This window comes from Onychostoma macrolepis, chromosome 06, assembly GCF_012432095.1.
Source record: "Onychostoma macrolepis isolate SWU-2019 chromosome 06, ASM1243209v1, whole genome shotgun sequence".
Taxonomy (NCBI): Eukaryota; Metazoa; Chordata; class Actinopteri; order Cypriniformes; family Cyprinidae; genus Onychostoma; species Onychostoma macrolepis.
The window spans coordinates 28449097-28475289 of record NC_081160.1 but is presented as its reverse complement, the minus strand read 5'-3'; the positions used below and the strand labels follow the sequence as shown (position 1 = coordinate 28475289).

At 35.5% G+C, this 26193-nt stretch overlaps 1 protein-coding gene across 1 annotated transcript in view; it reads left to right on the top strand.

Moving 5' to 3' along the window:
- raly (RALY heterogeneous nuclear ribonucleoprotein) overlaps positions 1-26193 on the top strand; it is an 83610-nt gene that overhangs the window by 42092 nt on the left and 15325 nt on the right. Inside the window, exon 3 of the mRNA XM_058778263.1 lies at positions 25441-25720. Coding sequence (XP_058634246.1) covers positions 25465-25720 — 256 coding nt within the window. The 5' untranslated portion in view covers positions 25441-25464. The remainder of the gene's footprint in view (positions 1-25440; positions 25721-26193) is intronic.

The window sequence follows — 26193 nt, the reverse complement described above, 5'->3', positions numbered from 1 at the left end:
TGCATAAATGATCCCTTTTAGCAACCTGTAACCTCAAGCTGGTGTTACTCCCCTTTCACACCATTTGAAGACTGAGAAGAGTTTCTGGATCGTTCTGCTATGAAAGCAGCACAGGTAGCTTCGCTCTGATGGATGATCCACTAAGCTGAGCAGAAACCTTGAGTGTCAGTCACAAAACCTTGAGACGGGGAGCACATAATGAACCTCCCCTTCAGCAAGCCAAGGAAAGAAAGAGAGGGAAGAATGAGAAGAAAGATGAGATAAATAGACAAGGCATGGAGGAGAGGGAAGCATTAATATGGCTGCATCCCAATTCACATACTTATACAGTACTTCACACCTAAAGTACATTATGCTTCTCTGTAAGGAAAGTACGTCGTTTTGAGCAGCAGTTATGGACGGAAGGGTCACGACAACATTAAATATGGGTTCACTTGCAATGAGGATAAATACATGTCAGCTTTTGGCATTTCAGTCCCATAATGAGTCAAGAAAAGATGTGCTCTGCTTCTGAATAACGCCTACTTCCCTAATGTACTGTATGCCAAAGTGAGCTGAGGAGCCATCAGATTGGAAAAGTTGAAAAATTTAAAATAACTGAGTGGCTATTTTTAAGTATAAGTTCTTCGAATGCCATGTTAAATTGTTATTGTTATAGTATACAATACCATTCAAACGTTTTTTGACTTTTTAAATGTTTTTGGAAGAAGTCCCAGTCTCCCAGCATGGATGTATTGATTTGATATTTTAAAATTTAATGGCAAAAATGATTTTTCTCCAGCCTTCAGTGTCACATGATCCTTCAGTAATCATTCTTACATGCCAATGTGTTGCTGAAGAAACATTTATTATTATCATCTATGGTGTTTTTGATGCTTAATATATTTGTGGAAACCATGATACATTTTTACAGTATTCCTTGATGAATAGAAATGTTTTATTTATTTTAATTTTATATTATAAGCATTTATTTTAAATATAAATTTTAACATTACAAATGTCTTTACTGTCACTTTTGATTAATTTAATACAAAGTATTAATTAAAAAAAAAATTAACTAACTATACTAACAACAAAATTTTGAACGGTTGTATAATTTAAAGAGATAGAATGTTGATAATTTAACAATTGACATTTTTCTAGTCCCCATTGACTTTTTTTAATTTATTTTTTTTTATTCCATACTATGGAAGTCGATGGCTACCAGCAACTGTTTGGTTACCAACATTATTTTGTGTTCAGAAAAAGAAAAAAAATCATATTTAGAACAACATGAGTAAATGATGACGATGTTTTTTTTGTTTGTTTTTTTGGTGAACTATCCCTTTAATGTGGTTGATATTGCATCATAAGTCAAAGAACATACATGGTGCACACCGCATACCAAAATAACATACTGTTCTTCAACAACAATCAAAATATAAGTTCATTTATCATACTGTGTGCATTGCATTATGGGATTCAGTACCCAGTGTAACATTTTGCTCATGTAGTCATCTGGGTATTCCATGTGTGTAGAAAATTTGCAAGCTACAATACATGCTACATACTGCATAAACAGAAGTAGAGTAGTACGGTAAAGTGCTATTCTGAACATAACCTTTACATTTGTACTGTATAAAGGACAGGCAGTATGAGAATTGGGATGCAGCGTTTGTGCCTGATAGAGTAAAAGAGAAATAAAGAGAGATATTGGTGCTTACAAAGCATGTAGCGTCCATCTAGGCTGCCAATTGGAAGTAACGTACTGCCTGCAAGAGCAAATTAGCCTCCAGGGAGTTCTTCACCTCAAATTGAAATTGACAGCAGGTGACACTCACAAACTCATTAAAATACCTCTGGCAGAGGTCGGCCTTATGCTGGGCCAGCGCAGGCCAGACAGTCTATCAACAGGGGGGAGATAAATTAAACATTTCATCCAGGGCCGGAAACAGGGAGGAGTTTTGTTTCTGGCCTTTCGAATTATTTAACTTGGTAACTTGTCCATAGAGTTCAACGTATTCTGGATGGTAGGCCACAACCTGCTAAGTTTAAACACTGCGTGTTATTTATTGCCAGAAATGTTTTTATAGCTGCTTGGCCAGTGCGTTTAGAGGCGAGGTGCTATGATAGATCTCATTTAGAGAAGGCTAACCTGATGTTCTTAGTAAATTTGGCCATGTATAGCCATTTGTGCACCGCTTTTGAGGCATTTGGCTCGGAGAGCCTGCTATGCTGTCAGGTTTTGGTCTGTTTGGATGAAAGCATGTGTTCGTCCCACCCATATGGCAAGTGCTGGTCATTAGCAGTGATTTTTGTTTCTTTTTCTCTCTCTCAATTCATGACTAGCGGCACAGCTTGTGTGCGCCAGCCATTTAGCATTTGCAATATCGACTGTTGATCTTTTGTGATTCGGTTTAATCCACTCGAGTCGAGCGGCGTGCGGTGTGTGGCATGCATGAAGGGAATTAGCTGTCTCTCAGGCAGGACTTCAAATTCGCTTTATATCGCTCATCCAAAACAGTGACTGCTGTGATAGCTTCCTTACTGTGATGAAACTTCCTGTGTGACTGATATGAAACGCTTTACATAGGTAGCAACTCATCGCACAACCTCCATTGGAATGGGAAGAGCGCTATTGTGTGGAGTCTTTTTTATTTATAGCGCCTTTGACACGTTCAGATGTGTTTACAGAAAACAGATTTGTATACACTTCTATTTTCTGTAAAGTTTTTTTGAAACTGTATGAATCACAATTGATTGCAATAAATGTTATGTTTCTAAGCAAACAACCCAGTACTCTAATAAGCACAAAAATACATAGCATATACTGTACATACAGTATATAATAAGAAAAAATCTGTTATTTTTGTTACTATTTATACTGTAATGTACTGTATGTGTATGTTTATGTGTATTGAAATATTCATTTTTATAATATTAGTTCTACTAATGCGAGTCTTTCATTTTTACCTTAAGTATTATATAATGTGAAGCTGTTTCTCAAGTTATCAAGTTGAAGTGACAGTTATTTTATAGAGTATTTAATTGACGTCATTCGTCATTATTGCATGTATTGAATAAGTTGATATACAAAACATTTTTGGTTGAATGTGCTGCATAAAAAAACTATATTGTGTGATACTTTCTGTTACTATGATAAAAAATTAATTATACTGTGATATAAGATTTGGTCCCATATATTAAGTGGCCTTAGCTACTATGTACTTACATTTAAATTAATCATTTGGTACAATGCACTTATATGTTTTTACATTGTACTTATATTTTTTAAATACCTGCATGTAATTACATCTGTAATTAATTTCTGTAATTACATTTATAATTACACTGTTGACCCATCCCTTATACTTTAACCCACCCTTAAACCTACCCATACCACCAAACCTGTCCCTAAACTTACCCGTATCCCACCTCAAAGCAGCAAAAGTGTTTTGCAACACAATATGAACACAATAAGTGCATTGTATTTATTTTTGATGTAAGTACATAGTAGTTAAGGCCACTTAATATAAAGTGGGACCTAAGATTTAACTCATACCCACACCATCCATAAATATTTTTTATCTATACTTTTTCAGTATTGAATAAAGTAGCATTCAAACGTTTGGGGTTGGCAGACTTTTTTTTTTTTTTTTTTTTTAATTCTCTTCTGCTCACCAAGACTGTATTTATTTGATCAAAAATACAGTAAAAACAGGAATGTTGTGAAATATTATTACAGTTTAAAATAGCTGTTTTCTATGTGAATATATATTAAAGTGTAATTTATTTCTGTGATGCAATTTTCAGCATCATTACTCAAGTCTTCATGATCCTTCAGAAATCATTGTGCTGATTTGCTACTCAAGAAACATTTCTTATTGTCAATATTGAAAACAGTTGTTCCGCATGTTATTTTTGTGGAAACAGTGGTACTTTTTTCAGGATTGTTTGATGAATAGCAACTTCTTTACTGTCACTTTTAATTAAATTAATGCATCCTTGCTGAATAAAAGTATATTTTCTTAAAACAAGCTTTTTGACGGTATATAATTGAAATGTATGTATTAGATTTTGGCATAACAAAGGTTCTTGGTCTTGGTAGGTTTTAGAAAACAGCCCTTTTCTCTTTTTTGCGTGGTCATTCCTTCTACTTTCTTTGTTTATTTTTCACCCATATTCCCCTACACACTTTTTCCCTTTTTTCCCTTAAATACTGGGTCAGGCTACCCTTTCTTTATCCTCTCCTGGTCATTCCTCCTTTTAGCCTCCAACCATCCTACATCCTTTCATATACTCTTCCGTTCTCCACCTCATCCCCCTCATCTATGTGTGTGGGTTAAATGTATAAGAAGGAAAAGGCCTAGGCTTGTAGAAGGAGAGGCCTAATGAAGAATGTATCGATTTCCTATAAGAAGGATTTAATCAAAGTCCCACGACACATCCACTGGGACAGAAGCCTCGCTACAGCACCAAATTACACTTCATACACCATCTATTTTTCAGCCACGGCGATAAATGGAGGTGCCGAGCAGATAGATGAGAGTCCCTCCAGCTCGTTCATCATACCCAAACTAGGGGAGCAAAGCAAAGTGATTGAGACGGGCAGCAACAACAGCCAATGATGAATAGACCGGGAGGTGTTGACGGGGCGGGAACAGCATTCACCATTGGACAAGAAAGCTTTAATTGAATTTGGGAAGAGAAGGTTATATAATGAATGATTCACTTGATCAATAAAAAATATATGACATTATGTCAGGGAGTGCTATGTTGTTGTTGCATAGAGCATTTATAGTTTATTAGACTGTAAAGATAAGTAATTCAATTGACTGAGCTGTTACTATGGCTCATTACGCACAACAGTGGAGGAAAAGTTTATGAGCAAAACAAATCTGATGTGGATTTACATCAGCAAAATGCTGTTTGTCAGCAAAGACAAGGATTAGCGCTTGGATTTGAATATGCAAATTTTATCCAAACACAAGCAAATTCTATATTTGGCTGATTAATACCATAAAACAATGTCCTTTAAGTATGATTATCCCTGATTTTGAGGAAATAAAGAAAACAAATATTATTTCATAATATTATATTTAAGGGTTTCTGCTTGAGATAATGATTCTCTTTGTCACTGGTTCAATATCTGGAACCATAAACAATTACATACAGTGTTTCTGCGGGTCTTAAAAAAGGTCTTTAAAAGTCTTGATTCGTCCATCCACAAATGAATGTCTATAAAGGTTCTAAAATCAAAGCAGAAAGTCTTAAGTCACAGTATTAAATGTTGAATACTTAAAAAAAAAAATCTCCCTCTATATTTGTTTTTTGGGTAAAACTTTATAACAAGGTGTCATTTGTTAACATTAGTTAATGTATTTGTTTGTTCATGTTAGTTCACAGTGCATTAACTAATGTTAAAGGTGCACTTAAGTGATTTTTGCCAAACGATGTTGACATTTGAAAGCACCAAAACAAACACGCCCATAGGCCAATAGGACCTCGCCCCTATTTAGAAATCTCCGCCCCACGTGATCGTACACGACCCTGGCATAACGACGATCGCAGAAACAAGCGAAGATGACACACAGGCATATTCAAACAAAAGCCAACACAGATAAGTTGTGTAAACAAAGCAAAACTAATGTTAAATAATGCACCGTGTTACCGTTTTTTGTTTTGTGTTTTAATGAAAATGTCAAAAAATCTTTAAATCAGAATGCATTTACTTGAGATGCAAACTGAACACATGATGTCTTGTCTTCTGAGAAATTGAACAAAATAAGTGAGTTGAACAAACTGAAATGAAATTGAACAAAATTAAGATTAAGATTAAGAAGATTAAGAAGAAACATCCATCAACGGGGAATTAAAACTTGTTTTACCTTTTGAATTAAGTTATTTTCTCAGCCTATTGACAGATGTTTGTTCTTGTTTTAATGATAAACTTACTTCGTTTTGATCAGTTTCTTATTAAACAAGATTTTGTATTTTGTCATCAATGTATTTTGATTTAAGAATCTGTGCACATTTGCTTGGAAAATGAGACAAAAATACTGATGAAGAGCATTACTTTTTTGCAGTGTGATCAGAAGGCACAGTGAAAGTTATTTCCATATTCTAGCTATGAAAAAAAAAAAAAAAAAAGATATGTTGTATTTTCAAACTGAAACATTTTCATTTAGAGACCATATTGATGTATTGTTCCATTGAATTTTCATTCCTTAAATTTAATTTACTTGATCTTAAAAAGATCTTCACAAAACCTGCAGAAACCCGTACATTTTTCTTTTTTTTTTACATAATATGAAATCAAATGTGACCCTGTGTACAAATTGTCTTTTTAAACTTGCATGAACATTTAATAACTGGCATCACCTCTGAACCATATTTTTCTCTAACATCACCAAGGTCGCGCATGTAGGAAGAACATTGTTTTTGTCAGCAATACATGATACGATTAAAGCAAAACAATTATGACAATAATAGCATATAATGACACATCTGATAAAGAAACTGAAGATACATACAGTACAAATGGAAATACTCTCAAAAATAAATTAGACCTTATGCCTCCACATCCCACATAAAAAGTATCTTCGATAAGGGTGTTTCAGTAGAGTAGACCTTCACCATCCAAAATCACATTCAGGTTTGGCTTCATTCTGAAGTATGTGACATTACTGAAGTGAAATGAGTTGCAAATGCTGTTGGCTTCAAAGTGTTTTTCAATTAGAAGGCACACACATTTTAGAGACTTTTCTCCCCTTTTTCTTATCAGGCTACAAATGAAGGGCCTTTTATGTTTGTGTGTTACTATGGTGACCAGTTATCCTGTGCATGCTGGGTTGAAAGACCCCCGCTGGTTAAGTATGCTGTAAATAGTTGTACAATAGTTCATCTGCATAGCTGCTCCTTGATTGGAGTGGCTGCACTGCCGTGCCACTCGGCCGAGAGAAGTGAGTCGAAATTGTTTTGCCCCAAAAACATAGACTAAATCAAACCTGTATTGTTGTCCTGAATAATATGACACAGTCACAGAAAAAGAATGAACGTCCGCTTTTTTGCCTCGAGAGGCATGAAAAAGCTAGATTTAAAGCTAGTCTTTTCTGAACGACGGATTCATGCATAGAAATCTGATTGTGAACTCGTAACGAACCTGTTTGTGCCACAAAGCATGAAAGTTTTCTGATGCTATTGGAAAGTTGTCGACTTTTGATTGCTATTAATGGTTGTTACAGCAAATTTTGGCTTTTTTCTTCTCTTGTTGAGTGATTTGAGGGAAAAACACTTCAGGTTGTGTAATCTTAAAATATCTACAAAGACACTCAAACAACAGATGGTTTTATATAGGCCAGCATGCATTATTTACGATTTTCTAATCCAACAGAATAATAAACACCTTTGGAAGAAAAAAAAAAAGGGCAGCACAGCTTGTAGATACTTTCTCAAAATGTGGATTTGTTTGTTGTAAACCGTTCCTGTATCTCATTTGTGTCTTTCCTCTCGCTCAACACCAGTTAGTCCCTCTGCGTTAATCCACACTAGAATTGTCACATCCTGCCAAATGGTCCAGCAGTCAACGCATGCTATATATAGCGGTCTGCTGGGTGGTCTTTTAGTCTCTCTGGCAGTAAAGTGAATTGCATGAGCTCAGGTGAATGTTACTGTAGCTTGTCAGATAGAATCGCTGTGCTGGTCTCATGTGGTCTAGTTAATAGATGTGTGTGCTGATGCAGTTGTCAGGTCAGTGTGTTCTGCTTGGGTCATCCTTGATTCTTTGACCTGATGTTTACTCAAAAGATTATGAGATGTCCGGTGAGATGTACGGTTGTTCTGGACAGGTCCCTCTACTAATTCCATTTACTAGCTTTAGCTTTAATATTCAATTATTGCATTATTTGAATGTATTGAATATATAAATACACTATCATTCAAACATTTGGGCTCAGTAAGATTTTTGTATTTTTCAAAGATGCATTAAATTGATCAGAAGTGACAGTAAAGACAGTAAAAAAAAAAAAAAAATCTATTTCAAATATATGCTGTTCTTTTGAACTTTCTATTCATTAAAGACTCATTGAAAAGAATACAAAATGTTTCTTGAGCAGCAAACCAGTATATTAGAATGATTTCTGAAGGATCATGTGACACTGAAGACTGGAGTAATGATGCTGAAAATTCAGCTTTGCATCACAGGAATAAATTACATTTTACAATATATTCAAATAGAAGACATTTTAAATTGTTATAATATTTCACAATATTGCAGTTTTTACTGTAATTTTGATCAAATAATTGCAGCATTGCTGAGCGTAAGAGACTTCTTTCAAAAAAATGTGAAAAAAATAATAATCGTTTAGACCCCCCAAAAATCTAAATTTTGAGTTTTTGAGAGGGATTTTTCTCCTACAAAAAGGGAGAAAACACTTTCCATTTCCATCTTTTAGTTGTTAATGTCAAATTGTCTTGCATCCATTCCAAAGATTTTGGTGCAACTTGTAGATGCAGAAAGGATCACTAAAAATGCTCACCACTAATGCACAGGCAACTGGAGCGATAAAAAAGTGCTGTTGTGTTGTATAAATGAATACTCTGTTCTATTCAAGCATGGCAGTTGTATTGATATTTAATTATTTCCAACGGTTTAGAGTTAAGATTTGAATTCTATGCGTAATTACCTGCCTAAAGCTGCTGCAAGCACATTTCTATTTTCAAATTTCTTTTTAAAACAAGTGTCAAACAGATAGTTTCTCTCCAAATGACGTCACTGGCAAAGAGCCGGAGTATTAAAAAAATGCTTACAGCAGCTTGAAGTCTTATTTATACACAATATATGCACTTTCATAACATGCTGAGTTTGAAAGTGTCTGCCAAGACCTTCCTAAAATGTGTTTTGTAGACATTATGTTGAACACTAAAAAGTTCTTAAGTGCATCACCATCGTAAACAACTAAACTAACAATATTTAAAGTATGTAACCAGAGTTTTAGCCTATAAGAAAATGTGCTTGCTTGTGCAAAAGTTGCCACTAAGTGTTTTGGGAGGTTGCCAGGGCATTTCTGTATGGTTGCTCTGGTATTCTCAGCGTTCACTAGGGTGGTTACTTTCTGACTCAAGTCCATAGCATCTACCTTCATGCATTTGGCGGATGCTTTTATCCAAAGTGACTCACACTGCATTCAAGCTTTACGTTTTTTCAATGCATGCATTCCAGGGAATCGAACCCATAACACTGGCATTGCTAGTGCCAAGCTACAGGAAGACATAAATGGTGCAGGACAAATTATGCACTGAAGTTTAGCATTTTTCAAAGCCCCTAACCCTGATTATGAGTAATATTGTGCAATCTAGTAAGTGCCTTAGCAAGCATCACCACTTATAATACTCGGCTTTGTTACAAAAGCTAGCGAAACAGCTTCTATTCTTACCGAGAAACAACGTTAGCATATTTATGACTATGCCGTGTCACTTTAAAATAAAAGGCTGAGATGCAACATGATTTCTTGTTGCTTTGGGCAATTTCGCTGTAGGCTAATTTGTTTTGAATCCGCAGAGTGAACATGAGGCTAATGGAATTGGTTGTATTTGTCTTATTATGTACAGTTTGAAGCACTTCTCTTGTTATAAAACACGCACGCATACGGAACGAGAGGGGGAGGGAGTCTTCGCAACATTAAATCTGCATTAACTCTGATAAACCAAGGACCGGACCCGGCAACTTGAATAAAAAGTGCCAGAGGGTCCAAATCTTCCCTGGCGTCTTAGTGATGGCATGCCCTCTGGCCTAGCTAGTCTACAAAGGCCACAGAAGTGCTGCTGCTTTGTTGATTTAGTAGTGTTCAGCTGAGGATGGGGAAAGTCAGACTTCCCAAAGGAACAGCCTGCAGAGTCCTAAAGCCCAATAATTTTATGATATATCTGGTTGGAGGAGCCACAGCAAGACTTTATCAGCAATACCAGATGTAGCCTGGAGCCATTTAGAGCTGTCTCGGGGAAAAGGTCTTCTCTGTCTCTGGGCATACTTGGATGAGTTTATGTAAAATAGGAGCCTTTTTATTAATATTTTTGTATGTGCTTTGATTTGATACAGTATACGTTTTGCACTTATCCATGGGGGGTGAAAAGAGTCTGCTTTAAAAAAATAAAATAAAAAATGTCTCTATTTGACATCACCTTTACCTTCTTTGGTTGTTGCCCTTTTATGACCGTTTGTATATTGTCTCGTGACATGTTTGGAGTGTGTCTTAAATGAAGAGATCATGGAAAAAAAATCTGATAGACTTCTAAGTGCTCAAGATAATTCTAAATGTATTTATGTCATTTTTTGAATAAGAATCATTGCATGGATCTCTGAACACTGAGAAGTGAATGTTTTGAGTCATTGAACCATTCATTAAAATGATTCACTCAAAAATGCTGATTCATTCAGGGATGAAACAAGTGGCTTCCTTTCTGAGTGAGTCACTGAACCATTCATTGAACCATTCATTAAAAAGCATTGATTCAGGAACAAAACACTTTTGAGTTACTGAGTAGACTCTATTTAACTGACTGTTTTTAGACTATATTTTACTGACTATTTTTGTTGTTGGAGCTAAAAATAGACCAAGTAAATGGAAATATTGTCCCTAAAATGTAAGGTACCCGATATTAACTGTTATTAACCCTCTAAGTATTGTGTAATTATGCATTTATAAAATATATTTAGTTAAACTATTAAAGCAGGTCATATGCAAATAATGTATTCGTAGTCCAGATAATTGAGTAAAGGTATTTAAATGACTATTAAAGTTGACTAAATTCGCTCTAAATGAACATTGCTTTTCTCAACTTCTCGTCACTTCTGAGCATTTCCCTATATTCCGGGTAAGCCCTGAAACGTCACTATCTCTGCTCTCCAAATATGGTGTTAAACGTTGTATAAAACCAATCAAAAAGCTTAGAAATGTACACAAACAGTGACATAAACGCTGATCATTTGTCAATGGGAAGCCCTGTTTCCGGCACGCGATTGGTCCAGCCATCCTCCTGTCAGACTAGCAGCGCTCTGTGTAAACAAGCTAGCAGTTTCTCCTCAGAAAGATAGTTCAATACTGTGTAGTGTAGTATACTGTGTGTAGTTCTGTTTATTAATTTGAGAAATGTCGCTGTCAACAGAGAGCAAAGTCGTCAAAAAGCGTTAAACTCACTCACTCATTCACACTCTCACTCAACCACTCTCTCACATGCTTTCTCTCTGTGACTGCGTGTACATGCGAGGTGACAGTCAAGGATGCAGACACACACACACACACACACACACACACACTGACACACCCTCTCTCTCAAGCAAAAATGTAGCACCTCTGTTCAGTCTTTCTGATTTTAGTAAATCTTTGTAAAAGTGCCTTTTAAAATATTTATTCAAATAAATACTTTAAAATATTTTGAGCTTCAGCCTGGTTTAATAGTATTTATATATATACAAATGTCTGTGGTCAAATTAAGCTGTAAAATAAATAGTTTATCACTTTAAATGCAATGGATTTTGAAAGATATCAACAAAAACGGGCAAAAAACTTTAAAAGCGATTTTCTCAGGTTTTCAACTGGAAAAAGAGGGCAGACGACTAGGATATCATTTTAAAGCTTATGGTCTTCTCTTTCCATTGATACCAAAATCTCAATTTTGAAATTTGTGTCACTGTGACTCATTTTGCTGGATCTGGTCACATATACACTGCACTGTAAAAAATAAAAAGTTGAGAAAACTTAAATGTTTAAGGCAACTAGCTTCAGCAGATTTTTGAGTTTTCTCAACTTATTGTTTTCAGTTTATACAACAAAAAGTTGAGAAAACTCAAAAATCTCCTACAAAAACAATTTTCTCAACTTTTTATTTTTTACAGTGTGCTATGTTCCACATCACTTGCTATTGGTAAGATTATTGCGTAATTATGAATATATAAAAATTATTTTGTTAAAATATTAAAGCTTGCCGGTTACACTTTATTTTAATACATTTAAGTGCTGTGTAATATGAATTAAATACATGTACTTACTACTGTAAATGTTTAGGGTTAGGATTAGCATTTGGCTTAGGAGTACTTGCATGTAATTATGCATCATTTATTGTTATTATAATAGTAAGTTCATGTAACGTGTACACCTTAAAATAAAGTGTTACCAGCATGTCATATGCAAATATTAATCAAATATATTTTAAACTACTAACATATAGAGCTACACAAACAACAACATATATTAAAGCATGTGCAAATGTTAATAATATGTATTTAAAAATAATAATATTTAATTATTAGTTATTTCAAATGACTGGAAGCTCTCTTGCACTGGCCATACTTGTTGAGTCCCGCATAGTCCTCCTTGTTTCATGATTTTCATTCCTACACACCAACACCCAATTGCTCATGTATTGAAAAAAGAAACCCTATTGCACAAAGGAGACAAAGCTGTTTCCTTCTCCCTGCTTTTGTTTTTATGACTAATCACAGTGCACTTGCCATATAGGTGCCTGTAGCTCAGAGGACACATAAACATATATAACCACACAAACTGTATATACACACGAAACATAGCTGGTGCCAGCCATTAGAAGCATATTTCCCAATGCTGCCAACCAGCACGTGCGAGCGCAGCACAGATCCAATAACTCAAAGCACAGAGGAAAAATAATCAATACTGTCATCCGTTCTTCTGCAGCACCCCCATAAGTCCCTCGTCATCCAGCTCACAGTGAAGTATGACACCCAGTGACCTTCATGCATCCATGGGCACCCCGTGTTTATTTTCCTCGGCTAATTATTCTGTGGATTCAGAGGCCACTGGTAATAAGCAAGACATCAGACGCTGACGGGAAATTAGAGAAGTGAGATAGAGAAAAGGAAAAGGAGGGATGAGAAGGGACCTCATCATTACAAGCACACTCGTTTATTCTGCGTTCTCTTTTATCTCTGGCAACACCTGCCCTCAGAGTCGAGAAAAAAGAAAATAGAGAATTTGGAACGAATGCGTGCCTGTGTTTTTTTTTTTTTTTTTTGAAGGAGGAGGAGGAGGGTGTAGAGATATAAATTTGACACAGGCAGCCACCAACCTTGCGTATATTCCTCAGCCGCTGTGCTGTCTGACTTAAAGGGATAGTTCATCTAAAAATGAAAATTCTGTCATCATTTGCTCAGCCTTGTGCTGTTGAAAACCCATTTGACTTTCTCTCCTCTCTGAAACACAAAAGAAGAAATTTTGAATAATGTTTTGGCCATTGCGTTTAGTTTAATGAGGCTGTCAAGCTCCAAAATCACAATAACACACTGCTAAAATATTATAAAAGTGGTCCTTATGACTATATTCCAATCTTTTTCAAGTGTATGATAGCTGTGTGTGAGGAAGAAACTTAAAGTCAATGAAAGCTTAATGTTGAAGCATCCTGTTCATTCATTGCAATTACATGTTTTTGTAACAGTTTTTTAACAGTAATGACAGATCTTAACTATAAATACTTATCTGTGTGCAAGGTTATGAATGTTTTTGAATTTTTCACCTGCGTTTCCCATAATTGTGTGAATATGTTCTTAAGTGCTGCTTAAGAGTGACTTGTCTATTCATGATGCACTGAAATGGCATTGTAACTAACTTGCATGTTTTTGCTTTCTATTTGTAATTTACTAATTGTAAATATTTAAAGTTGTTTTCTTAAATGTTCAATGCATATACACGTTTTTTATGTTTATGAAAAGTACTTTTCACTAACAATACAAAAACAGTCATTTTGTGAAATATTATTGCAATTTAAGAGTTTTTATTTTAGTATGTTACAAAATATTATTTAAAAAACATGATCCTTCAGAAGTCATTCTAATATGCTGAGTTGCAGCTCAAGAAATGTTTCTCATTATTAACAAACAGTTGCAATTGTAATTAATTAAAATAATTTAGCAGCTTAATACTTTTATGTAAACTGCAATAATTTTTTCAGGATTCTTATATGAATAGAAAGTTCAAAATAACAGCATTTATTTGAATAAAACATCTTTTGTACCGTTAGAAATATGTTTACTTTTGGTATATTTAATGCATCTTCTCTGAATAAAAGGATTAATGAACAAAAAAACATACTGACCCTGAACATTTGAATAGTGAATAGTGATAGTGTGTGTTTGTCGTGATATTTTTGTTGCAGAAAAAAATCAATTTTTCACAGTCAGCCTGATTGCAAATTGCAATTGCAGTGTTTAATTGTGATCTGTGGGTCGAGGTGTAAGCTTTCCCTCTGAGACCCTGACATACTGAGCATAACGAGGTTCACTGGGTTGCCAGTATTGAGGTACACAATAGGGAGGTGAGAGCTACGCTTGAGGGACGTTCACCAATCAAGCGGTGGTCTGCTCTTTACTCCCTGGAGTGATAACGGTGACAGCGGTGCTGCACAACACTGCGGTGCCAGCAAGTGTGCCCTTGGGTGTCAGAAAGGAAGAGGAAGAAGGCAAGCCAAGATGTACAATATATGCCATTTTTCCTCTGAAACTCGTTTGCACAATCACACCACCACTTTGTTTGTACAAACACAAACTGGTTTAGTTATTTACATTATCTACTCTATCTATTTTCTGCCTTTATTGAATATTGTTTTAATTATTTTTTAAATAAAATATTATACATTGCATCTCCACTATAATTTAATAAATAATACTGTTTTTATGTCACGGAATGTAGGTTTTTTTAGGCAAGAATGAAGTTGTTTAGACTTCAAAATGTGGTTTGCTAATAAAGATACATTTTCTATTTGAAAATTTGCTTCAATGTTTTTGAGATGTGAGCTTTAGGGCTTCAGCAGCCGTTCGGTGCTCATGAAGCCGCCTGAGAGCGCCTCACCTCGGCCATATCTTCTGGATTTTACCGCTGGCTCTGATGTCTCTGCAGTGGTTATACATGAAATATAATTTGTTTGGGTAAATCTAGCAGGCAGTCTTTGGTCTCAATAATCTATTTTTTGTTTCAGAGCAAATAGTTTTTGCTGAGGGCAATCTCATAATGTTATATTTTATGTAACTTTAATGCTGTATAATGCTGTATACTGCCTTTGTACTTTTGATTGAATTGCCTAGCAACTTTTATGATAGCTGTTGTTGTTGTTTATTAAATATTATTATTCAATAAATATTATTTTATATAAATCATAGTAGAATTTAATAATAGTAGAATTGAGAAATTGTGTGTGTGTTCATGATGGTGATATTAGTTACATTATTCCGCATTTTTATTGTTTCTAGGAGTGAGTCAGCAGTGAAGGCTTTTATATTGAAAGAGACTGCAACAGGGTAGTCTCAGCCTCAGACGTGACGCCCACAGAACGTTGGCTAAACGTCTGATGCATATGACACACAAAAGTGGAAACACTTCAGGAGTTTCGAAGTCGGCGTCGGATTGATTGAATTATACAGGATTTCCAGGAGATGTGTGTGTCGCGTTCTTTAACGTTCTGCCTGGAAACAAAGATGCCTGTGATGCCAAATCCCCTCACGAAAGAAGAAAGCCGTCGTGTTTACAACTGTGACGACAACCGCTTATCAGGATCAAAAAAATGCTGGATTTTCAAAAGTATGTGAAATATTTAAAGTTCGCGGCATATAGAATCTTTAAAATACGTCCGAGAGTTTTACACACCGGTCTGTTATTGTGGCGACATTTCCACTCCCCGAAACGTGACGCTGAACAAAAAGAACTGTGATTGATTGTTTGACATGTCGGTCAAACGGCCTCATGGGCGGGCCTTGGCCAATGAAAGCTACCATAGATTCCAAACCTTCAGCCATCAGTCTAAAAGTCTGGCTACGCGAGACTAGCAACAGGGTTGTAATCAAGGAAGTTATTTTTTACTTCCCACAACACCTTGTAAGACGCAGCCAACAAATGCACTGAGCAGCCTAACCAATAACCAATATTTCACCTTTAATGGGACAGTTCACCCAAAAATGAAAATTCTGTCATTAATTACTCACCCTAATGTCGTTCCAAACCCGTAAGACCTTCGTTCATCTTCAGAACGTTCATCTTCATATTGTTGGTGAAATCTGAGAGCTCTCTGACCCTTTATAGAGAAGCAACGCAACTGAAATGTTCCCAGACCCAGAAACGTATTAAGGACATCTGTAAAACAGTCCATGTGACATCAGTGGTTCAACCGCAATTTTACGAAGCTGTGAGAACACTTCTTCTGCGCAAAGAAAACAAAAATAATGACTTTATTCAACAATTCTTCTCCCATAAATCACATATTCCGCCATTATCGAAAGTACCACAACGCATGCGCATGCGTTCCTCTGCACGTAAACAAGGCGCAGCGTATGCATCAGCAGCACTACGCGCATACATTGTTTACATGCAGAGGTACTCTCGATGCAGGTAATCACACTCGCTCAGTCCATCTCTCTCTCTTATTACTCTACATAATAGGGTTGTCACGATACCATAAAAATGTCTTACGATACTATGCCAGCTGAAGTATCACGATACCATGCAGTATTGTGTTAATTTAAAATTCAATTCTACAAAATGAATCAAAATTGAATAAATAAATAGATGTAAGTGAAAACAGACAATATTATTATCTGAATACTTAATTAATGTGAATGAATGACTGGCTATTGTTATCCATGAAATGATCTAAACAAAACTCATCGTAGCACTGCACAGAAGCTGCAATAAGTGACATTTTGATGAGGCATTTATACATTTAGACTGTATTTATAATTGCATATATAATGTTATGAGATTAATGTTTTAAATACTACATTCTGAATATAGAAATATGTTGGGAAATAATGTAATATGCCTACTTTTAGATGGGAAACTTAAATCATTCAAATTATTCTTTCAAAACGGCTGAATCCTTCAGGAGCGAATCAAATGACTGCTTTTATGAATGGCTCAGTGAATCAGTGATTCGCCCAAGACAATGCGGATTTGGATTCGAACAAACGGAACAAAAACAGCACTCTTGCTCGTGTCGTATTGCCGAACTGTAAGGAGCATTTTTTGCTCGCGTATCTTGAAATTTCCGAGTTAACAGCATGTATATTAAAACATAACATTATAAATGAATAAAAAAATATATATAACGATTGATAAGAACCAAGTGCAAAGCCGCTATGCTGATGAATGGATTCGCATTCGTGATCGCAAAGATGCTTCCAGAAACGAACTACACCTGTTCTAGAAGTGGTCAAATGAATAAAACTGCGAGAATACTTTCTTGTAGGATATTATGATGTTGAATAAGTGATGCTTGAGCTGCTGTTTTTTAAAATGACATAAGATGGTCTGAATCAGACCCTTTCTTCTGATAAACTGCAGCATGAACAACGACGTGCAAGTGCAACTTCTCATTGCAAATTGAACTGAAGCTTTGGGAAACACTCCATTCTATATAACGCGTTTACACAGACTATACTACACAGCAGTGGCGTGCACAGACCTCCGGAGGGGCAGGGGCAAAATGGGAGGGGGGTGGGGGATGTATGGGTTTGGTCCCCCTCAGCTAGGGGTATGGCGGATATTTAGGCCAAAGTGGGTGAAGATAAAAATCGTTGTCATTATTTTATCTTTGTTATTAAAAAATGAAAGCAAAGATACACATTACAAATACACATAATATACAAATAAAATAAACAGTGTTTTATTTTCAGGTACAATAGGTGTATTTAGCAGGAGCATTCAGGAAATTGAATGAACAAATATAAAAATAAAACACTATATGGATTGATTCCTATTAAAGCAACTATATTAAAGTTTTTCAGTCAAGAGTAGTGAGTAATTTTTCTCTTTGTGTTTGGTTTTTTATTAACATTAAAGGAATAATTCACCCCAAAATTAAAATAGGCTAGTGTTTGATTTTTATACCTTCATTTACTCACTCAAAAGTTGTTTTAAACCTGAATGAGTTTCTTCTGCTGAAAATAAATGCTCTTTTGAAGAATGTGGAAAATCAAACAGTTGTTGGTCTACAGTGACTTCCATAGTATTTTTTTTTTCCTACTGTTAAAGTCATTGTGGACCAGCAACTGTTTGGTTACCCACATTCTTCAAAATATATTCTTTTGTGTTCAGCACAAGAAAGAAATTAATACAGGTTTGGGACAACATGTGAGTGAGTAAATAATGGCAGAATTACAATTTTAGGGTGAACTATCCCTTTAATGACAGTCGGCAGCATGTTTAGTACTGTCCCTTTAAGACCTGCACGCATCTAATATACAGGCACACATGCGTTTCTCTCAGCTGTTTACCTTCATTTGAGACATAACCAACTGAGTCTATACATAAACCTTATGTGTTTTGACAGTATTAGCACAAAACATAACTTAGTTCAGTAATCAGGCGCTGTTTGACGGGCTTTGGGTGTATGTGCTCAGAAAAGGCGCTCATCAGAACAGAACACTGAGTGAAACGTTTAACCAGTAAGTCTTTGAAGCAGATGCAGATAATGTACTTTTGTGACTGCTAATAAGTGCAGTGTCCCGTGAGAGTAACTCTACCGCTGAGTTAACACTGATGTGAATGTATGTGGCGTTGTACAGTAACGTTACATAGAGACGGCGGCACCAGAACTGCAGCTGATAGAATGTGTGATGTAGCACGATACTACAATATTTCTTCAAAAAAGCAAATCGTGGAGACATTTTTATAGTCCACGATCAAAAATCGTCATATCGAACACCCCTACCCTCGGCAGAAATCGCAGACTAGGGGCACCGGACCGCAAGGGCACTTTACCGTCGGACCTCAATGGGCAGGGGCTCGAGCCCCCCCGCCCCTTGTGCACGCCACTGCTACACAGAGCACAGCAGAAAGACATTTGGCAATCAACTTGTAATGTTTCTGCTGGCATGCATGTTCAAATGAACGTTTTAAACAGTGTTCGTGCCGTGCATACAACATATCTTACAGTACCTTATGGACGATACTACCATTTAAAAAATGCAATGGCACCTCGGGTGTTTTTAAGCTTTAGTATCGCGATACTACCGTAGTACCGGTGTATCGTGCAACCCTACTACATAATACAGTGAGCTTTTAATACAGTACGCTTTTAATGAAGCAGCTCAATCATCCTTCGTTACTAGTTCTAAAGTGATGTTTTCAAATTAGTAACGGAGGCTTGGGCTCAGCTGTTAAACTGTCAAACTCAGATTTGAATCCGTGGTGGAAGGAAGTAGTTCCGCACAAAAGAGGTTTTTTAAAGACACTCCGTTATTGTCTCTTTTTTATTTACACACTTGAGAACTGTTTTACACACTTGAGTTGAGAACTGTTGTATAAATGCAATATCACACTTGTAGCCAGGCGATATGTCTGTATATCAGCACGCTGTGATTGGCTACACCTGAATCACAGCCATGCTGATAAACTGTACAGGCATATCGCACTACAACATCACATATCGCACTAGTCGTGTGATATTGCTCATATATAATGGCACAGTTTTTGGGTGACACAATTTGGATGATTTTCAAGCATTATCTAAGTTATGATGCTTTTGAAAAACACAGCCCAGTACATTCCTCAAAATCTCTTTTTGTGCTCCACAGAAAAAATCTTTTGTGGTTTATTCCTTTAACAATCAAATGCCACAGAAATCTCTTTAGATTCCTGCTCGCACCACAATTGTGCACACCACACCAGGTACAAAGCGTCTGTTTGAGGAGCTGATCGGCTGATGAATTGATGCTTTCCTCAATGCTCAGACTCTGATTTAGTTGCCTTGGGCAACAGTGGAGGAAACCTAATTCCCAGGTTGCTGTTTCTAAACGGGATTTGATGCTGTTTGATCCCAACAGAGGGCTAGCAACATCGCAGGGAAAGGTAGCAGACAGTTTGGTGCTTGTTCCAGTAACATCTGTGGTTTGCATGTGCGGTGGAGGGGGGGCAGGTGCTCTCATTTCTAATGAGCTATTAAGTGACCTCCAAACACATTTGCCTGTCTGTAAAACACCATTACTGACAGGGATGATTTTGGCACAAGCTCAAATAGAATATAAATGATCCCCAACAACCACGTGCAGTACTCACTACAGTGTGTATGTGTGTGTGTGTGTGTGTGTGTGTGTGTAAGAGAGAGTTCAAGCACATGACTTTGTAAAGTCAATCAGAATTCAATTTGTACTGCATTATGAGTTGATCAAGGGTAGTGTGTATATATAATTGCTCTTTGTGTGTTTACAGTGATAGACTCATGAATATGCCATTTCAGTTTACTTGTGTTTATATGCTCTTATACATTATTATATTATATTATCATACAAATAACAAAATTATAAACAAATAATGTAATTATGTGTGTTATAAGGAATATATTGTTAATATGTTCAGACGACTAAATACTTAAATTACTATAGCAAATTACTAAATTATTAAATAAATTATTAATTTATTCTTACTTAAGTATTACAATAAATTCAAAAGTTTGGTGGTTTTATGTAAATAAATATTTTAATATAAATATATTTAAATAAAAATAGAATTTAAATAAAATATATGAACATATATAAAAATAAATGAATAAATAAATATATGATCACTTATCTGGGAGTGTATTATTTGTTTTTAAGGTAATTTACACTTACCAAAACATTTATTATTTACATGATATATTAAATAGAAAATGTTTTATATAAAATATTATGCATTTCATTATATATTATATTGATATAATATTAATACATATTTATATTAACAAAATAATAAATAAATAACCAATTAACACTGGTCAGGATTATGGACTGTCTGTGTGTGTTTTTCTCCCCATGTGCTCCCCGTGACCCAGTTTCATGTGTGATTGTCTCATTTGATTCACCTGTGTCTCGTCAGTTAACCCTTCATTTAGTTCAATATTTAAAGTGTTGTCTGCCCTAAGTTCCTTTATCTGGTGTCATATGTCTTGATGTGGTACTTGTGTCTCCAGCCTGCCATCTGTTTCCCTGCGTTTGGGTAATTAAAGACTGTTGTTTATGATTATCCCTCGTCTCCATGTTCCTTGTTCCTCTCCGTAGGCATCTGTGACAACATGTTAGCATGCGACAATTTCAGTTTTTGAATTATATTGAATTTCAGTTAAGTAATTTTACATCTCAGTTTATATTGTGTTCTTTAAGAATACATTCTGAGTGATTGAAGTACTCCTGTGAGTGTGAGCACATCATCAGTATGCTGAAACTGATGAGTTCAGTTTAAGATGCAAACCTCCAGCACACTTTAACCTGGACAGTTACTACAAAATGCAAAACAGGTTTCAGGTCAGCAGATGAACATTCAGCCCCCCGGACATTTTAATAACCTAGTATTAGTGTGTTGTGCAATACAAGCAGCAGCTTCTGGGAAACTTGCGTAGAGGGACAGCGCTGCCAAATCTCTGGAGAGTCAAACATTTGCGTGCCAGAGTCACATGCTCGCCCCACAGCGCGGCCTGAGAGAGAGAGCGCTTGGTGTCTCTATCCCTGATGGATCGCACCACTGTTTGGCCTGGACTCTATCCAATCCAATCTCTGCTCTGTTAATTTCGTCCATTACACTGTTAAAAAACAGTTCCCTCTGCTCACCGCATTACTGCTAATTAAATATGCCAGCTTTTCTTGTTTTTAGAGATGCTTTAGCCAATGATGTATTTGCCAATTATTAATAAAATCCATGAGCGTGAACAACACTGATTATTAATAATCAACTATAATTTATAATAAAATTAATTTAATAAAATCAATATAAAATTTTTAAAATTAGTAATTAAAACGAATAATTTATGTTGTTTTTGTTCTATTTCTGCTCATAATAGATGTTTCTAGTATGTGTTAGATTTGATGCTTGACAACATCAGAACAATAGTCTCATGCCATGATACAAGTGTTTGTGTTTTTATATTCACAGTTCTCCTTCTATGTGGTGTACTTATCAGAAGACTTATTAGGTTGCCTAAAGTTTTTTTTTTCCATGACACCAGTGATTAAATAAATGTGATATATTGCTTGCATTAAATCACCAAAAGAAGTTTATACATATTTGATAAGAGGTAGTATCTTTCGTTTGCTGCGAGTGACATACTTTGGAAAACAATCTTTAAAAAAAAACGTTTCACACAGAAATTGCAAGTAAATATCACAAACAATTATGAAGAAATGGCAAGTAGCACATTGAATTAAACTTTTGAAAGAAATTTTGAATAAGAAAAACTGTAAAAGTATTGTCTTGTAAAACTTAATCCAGTAATGTTTGTTTAATTTATAAAATAAAATATTTTGGAGTGGGGTAATCAGTGGAGTTTGTAAAGTAGAAGAAAAATGACAGCAAATATTTAATAATCAAGTATATTTTTCATAAAAATTATGCAAAATATGGTTTCATGATTGGTAATTTTCATAATTCACTCAGAAAGATTCATTTGGATCATGACTGTGTCATGATAATACATAATAAAACAGACTGAGTTTTGTTGTAAAAAGAGAATGCTTTTAAATTACCTGAACTTCTAAAGTCTTTGTAATGTGTGTGTGTTTTTTTTCCCACATGCATATTTAATTGTAATTTTCATAATCACAATATTACTGTTCTTATGTTTTCCACAGTTGGTAAAAAGTGGGATTTATTGCTTAAAAGTGCAGACACTATAATTTTTTTTTTTTTTTTTTTTTAAATATTGTCTTTTTAATAATTCTAATAGAATATTACATTAACATTCAAAAGTTTGGGGTCAGTAAGATTTATTTTAAGAAATCAATACTTTTATTAAGTAAGTGATTTATAATGTATGATGCTAAAATAAAAATATATCTCAGCAATAATTTACCTTTTAAAATATTTTTTAAAGATAATATAAATAATTAAAATATTAGAAGACCGTTATTTTAACAATAGTATGTAATAATATTTCATTTAGTGTTTTTACTGTATGTTTGATTAATCTTACTGACCCCAAACTTTTGAAAGCTGTATATTATGATAATATTATGTATTTATTTAAATGTGTATTTCAAAAAAATAATAATAATTTGAAAAAAGACCCTATAGTTTTTTGTTGTTTTTGTTTAATCCGACAAAAATGTCCAAATTGGTGCATCTTCACTTTTTTGGTCTCACTTCGATTAAACTCATGCAAAATAATACGCTTGAATGGGTTAACTGTGTGAATGACATAATGAGGAAAAATGGCAGCGCTGAAACCCACAGCTCATTAAGTTAGCCGGAGGTAGTGTGAGTCTTTCAGGCGCACGAGTGCTTTCTGTCAGGATGCTGTCCAACATGGCGTGATGTAGGAATCTGGTCCAGTATTTTCCCAGTCTAATCGATCATTTAATTACAATCCATGATCCCTAAACCTTCTGACGCTTTCAACAACAAAACTCTTTAGAAACTCTTTAACAGGTGTTAATGGGCCCCACGGAGGCAGGACTTTAAAAGCGAGTTTGAACAAAGCAGCGAATTGGCTAGTTATTTCTGCGAGTGGGATGATAGCGTGCAGTTCAAAAACCTTTATTGCCCAAGTCATTATAACAAGGAGGAAAGAAAGACAGCACATGCTTCAAAGACTTGTTCAATCCCCAGCAATGCGAGATGTACAGAGGCGCTAGTAATTAGAGGAGAAACGTCTCTTTCGCACTGAATGACCTTCCTGTTTGCTTGCTCTGAAAATATTGTGTGATTAGAAGACTGTCAGAGGGAAGCTGCGGTGTGAATGGGCCTCACAGTAGACCTGATTCCGTCATACCTGGGACACAGTCAATTGACCCTGACAGACTTGCGGTTTTGGTCTTCACTTTCTCCTGATTTCACATTTGGCGGCCGCTAATAAGGAACAGTGGTGGGCCACTTCTGCACCACGACTTTTAACCTCAGACTTCTTTTTTTGTCCAAATACTCTTATCTTCTTATGTCCTTTCACTGTAAAATGTATGAGAAGCAAAGCAGAGCCTTCTCCTAGGAAAACTATTGATTGGAGTTTGATCTTTTGAAATGCAGACCTTTACCTCTATGTATTTTATCCATTGATTGGATTGTGAATTGTGGGTGGGTGTCATACTAAACATTTATGTGCATCGTTCACTCAGAAATGAGACATTTTTGAGTTCATATTGAGATCTCTGGCTTTTGGTTGTAGACCAAAATCTCAGTTGTTAAGATCTTTTCTGAACTTCTAGAGGAGCCTTAAAGGGATAGGTAGTTCACCCAAAAATTACATTTATGTCATTATTTACTCCCCCTCATGTTGGTGCAAACCTGTAGGAGTTTCTTTATTCTACTGGGGAAAGAAAAAAAAAATGTTGGTGACCAAACAGTTGACGGTAGCCATTGACTTCCATAGTGTGAAAAAAAAAGCATTCTTCAAAATATCTTAATTTGTGCTTAAAAGAGGAAAGAAGCTCATACTGGTTCGGAACAACTTGAGGGTGAGTAAATAATGACAGAAAATGGAACTATCCCTTTAAGAAAAGTCTCATTTTCCTCTCAGTTGAGTCCCATTACAGTCTAGAAGAAACAAGTGAAATACTGTAGCGATCTCATGTGTGATTGTTCTTTCTTACGGCCTGTCATTAACACTTTGATTAGTGTGCTAATTACAGTTCTGTCTGATTTTACTGCGTAGGGTGTAGCCGGTCTTGCCCGTGAGAAATGGCATACATCAGACGTGCTGTGCTGGTGTCAGGACAGCTTTGATCACTTATTCATTAATTAGGCGATATATAGGTCAGGGCGTGTCCATGTTCAGGATGATTCATAGGGTAATGTTTGCTCAAGGGCAAAATCAGCACCTTTAAGGCCCCAGATATACTGTAGGCCTATCTATTATATCTCTCTGTGGATTGTCTGGCTTGGGAAGTAATTATATTACCTGACAAGAGGATTTTTACAAATACATTTTTAAAGGATTGATTGATTCATTATTATTATTATTATTATTATTATTATTCAAACTTAATCTGCAGAAACATCTGAAATAATAATAATATAGTATTTTACATAGAATTTATAACAATATATACTAATTAATATTGCTTATTGTTATATATAAATTGTTAATAATAATAATAATAATACAACTTGTGTAAATAAATATCTTATTCATGTTATATTAATTTATATAAATAATTTACCAGAATATAAATAATTTATATTATGTTTTTAATAATTATTAATATTACGTATAAATAATTTTAAGATCATGTTAATAATAATAATTATTAATAATAATTCATCATAATTAATGGAAGTTTAATCACTAAAGTAATTGTGACAATGCTCATGGCTTGTTTTAAGTAATCTTTTTCAAGAAATCTATGCATCTACTCAGAAATCTATCTTTTTTTTTTTTTTTTTGTATGTTTCAGTTAGGAATATGCTTTGGTCATTTTTCAGTATCCAGAATGTACCTAATTATACAGCGATTGGTCTAAACTTATGTGATTTGTTTCTTCTCCAGATTCTTGTTCACATTTGAACCAAGATGTCGCTGAAAGTCCAGACGAGCAACATTACCAACAAAAATGACCCCAAATCTATCAACTCGCGTGTGTTTATTGGCAACCTGAACACAGCGGTGGTGAAGAAGAGTGATGTCGAGACGATCTTCTCCAAATACGGCCGCGTGTTGGGCTGCTCGGTTCACAAAGGCTACGCCTTCGTTCAGTACGCTAATGAGAGACACGCTCGTGGAGCTGTCATTGGAGAAAATGGACGTGTGCTGGCTGGACAGACCCTTGGTGAGTTGGACAATAATATGAATTTTATATGTGTCATATATCACATCTGAATATCATCTCTCCAAGGTTAAAAAGAGTGCACAACACTTGCTGTAGGAGCAAACTGACTTTTTAAGCGCCCCGTAGAGTGTTTGGTTTGCATGCGCTATGACTCCTGCCAAGAGCGAGCCCCATGACACTGAAGCAGTTAAGATTAATATCTATTGATGACAGTTTCCTGTGGCCATCACTGTGACGGGGTCAAAGCGAGGTCAATACAGTGCAATACAGCAAGTAGATCAACATTATAAGGAGGCCAATGTGACGGCAGTGCTATTCTCCGCTCTTCAGGGTTCTTGACCTCAGTGAATTTTAAGTTTGCATTGAGCTTTTTCATGTAGTTGTTGAACACTTGTACTGACTATTGTTTTGTAATAAAAGTAGGGCACTTAGTAGGGGCAATTTTGTTAGCATGCACTATGCCAGGAGATCAG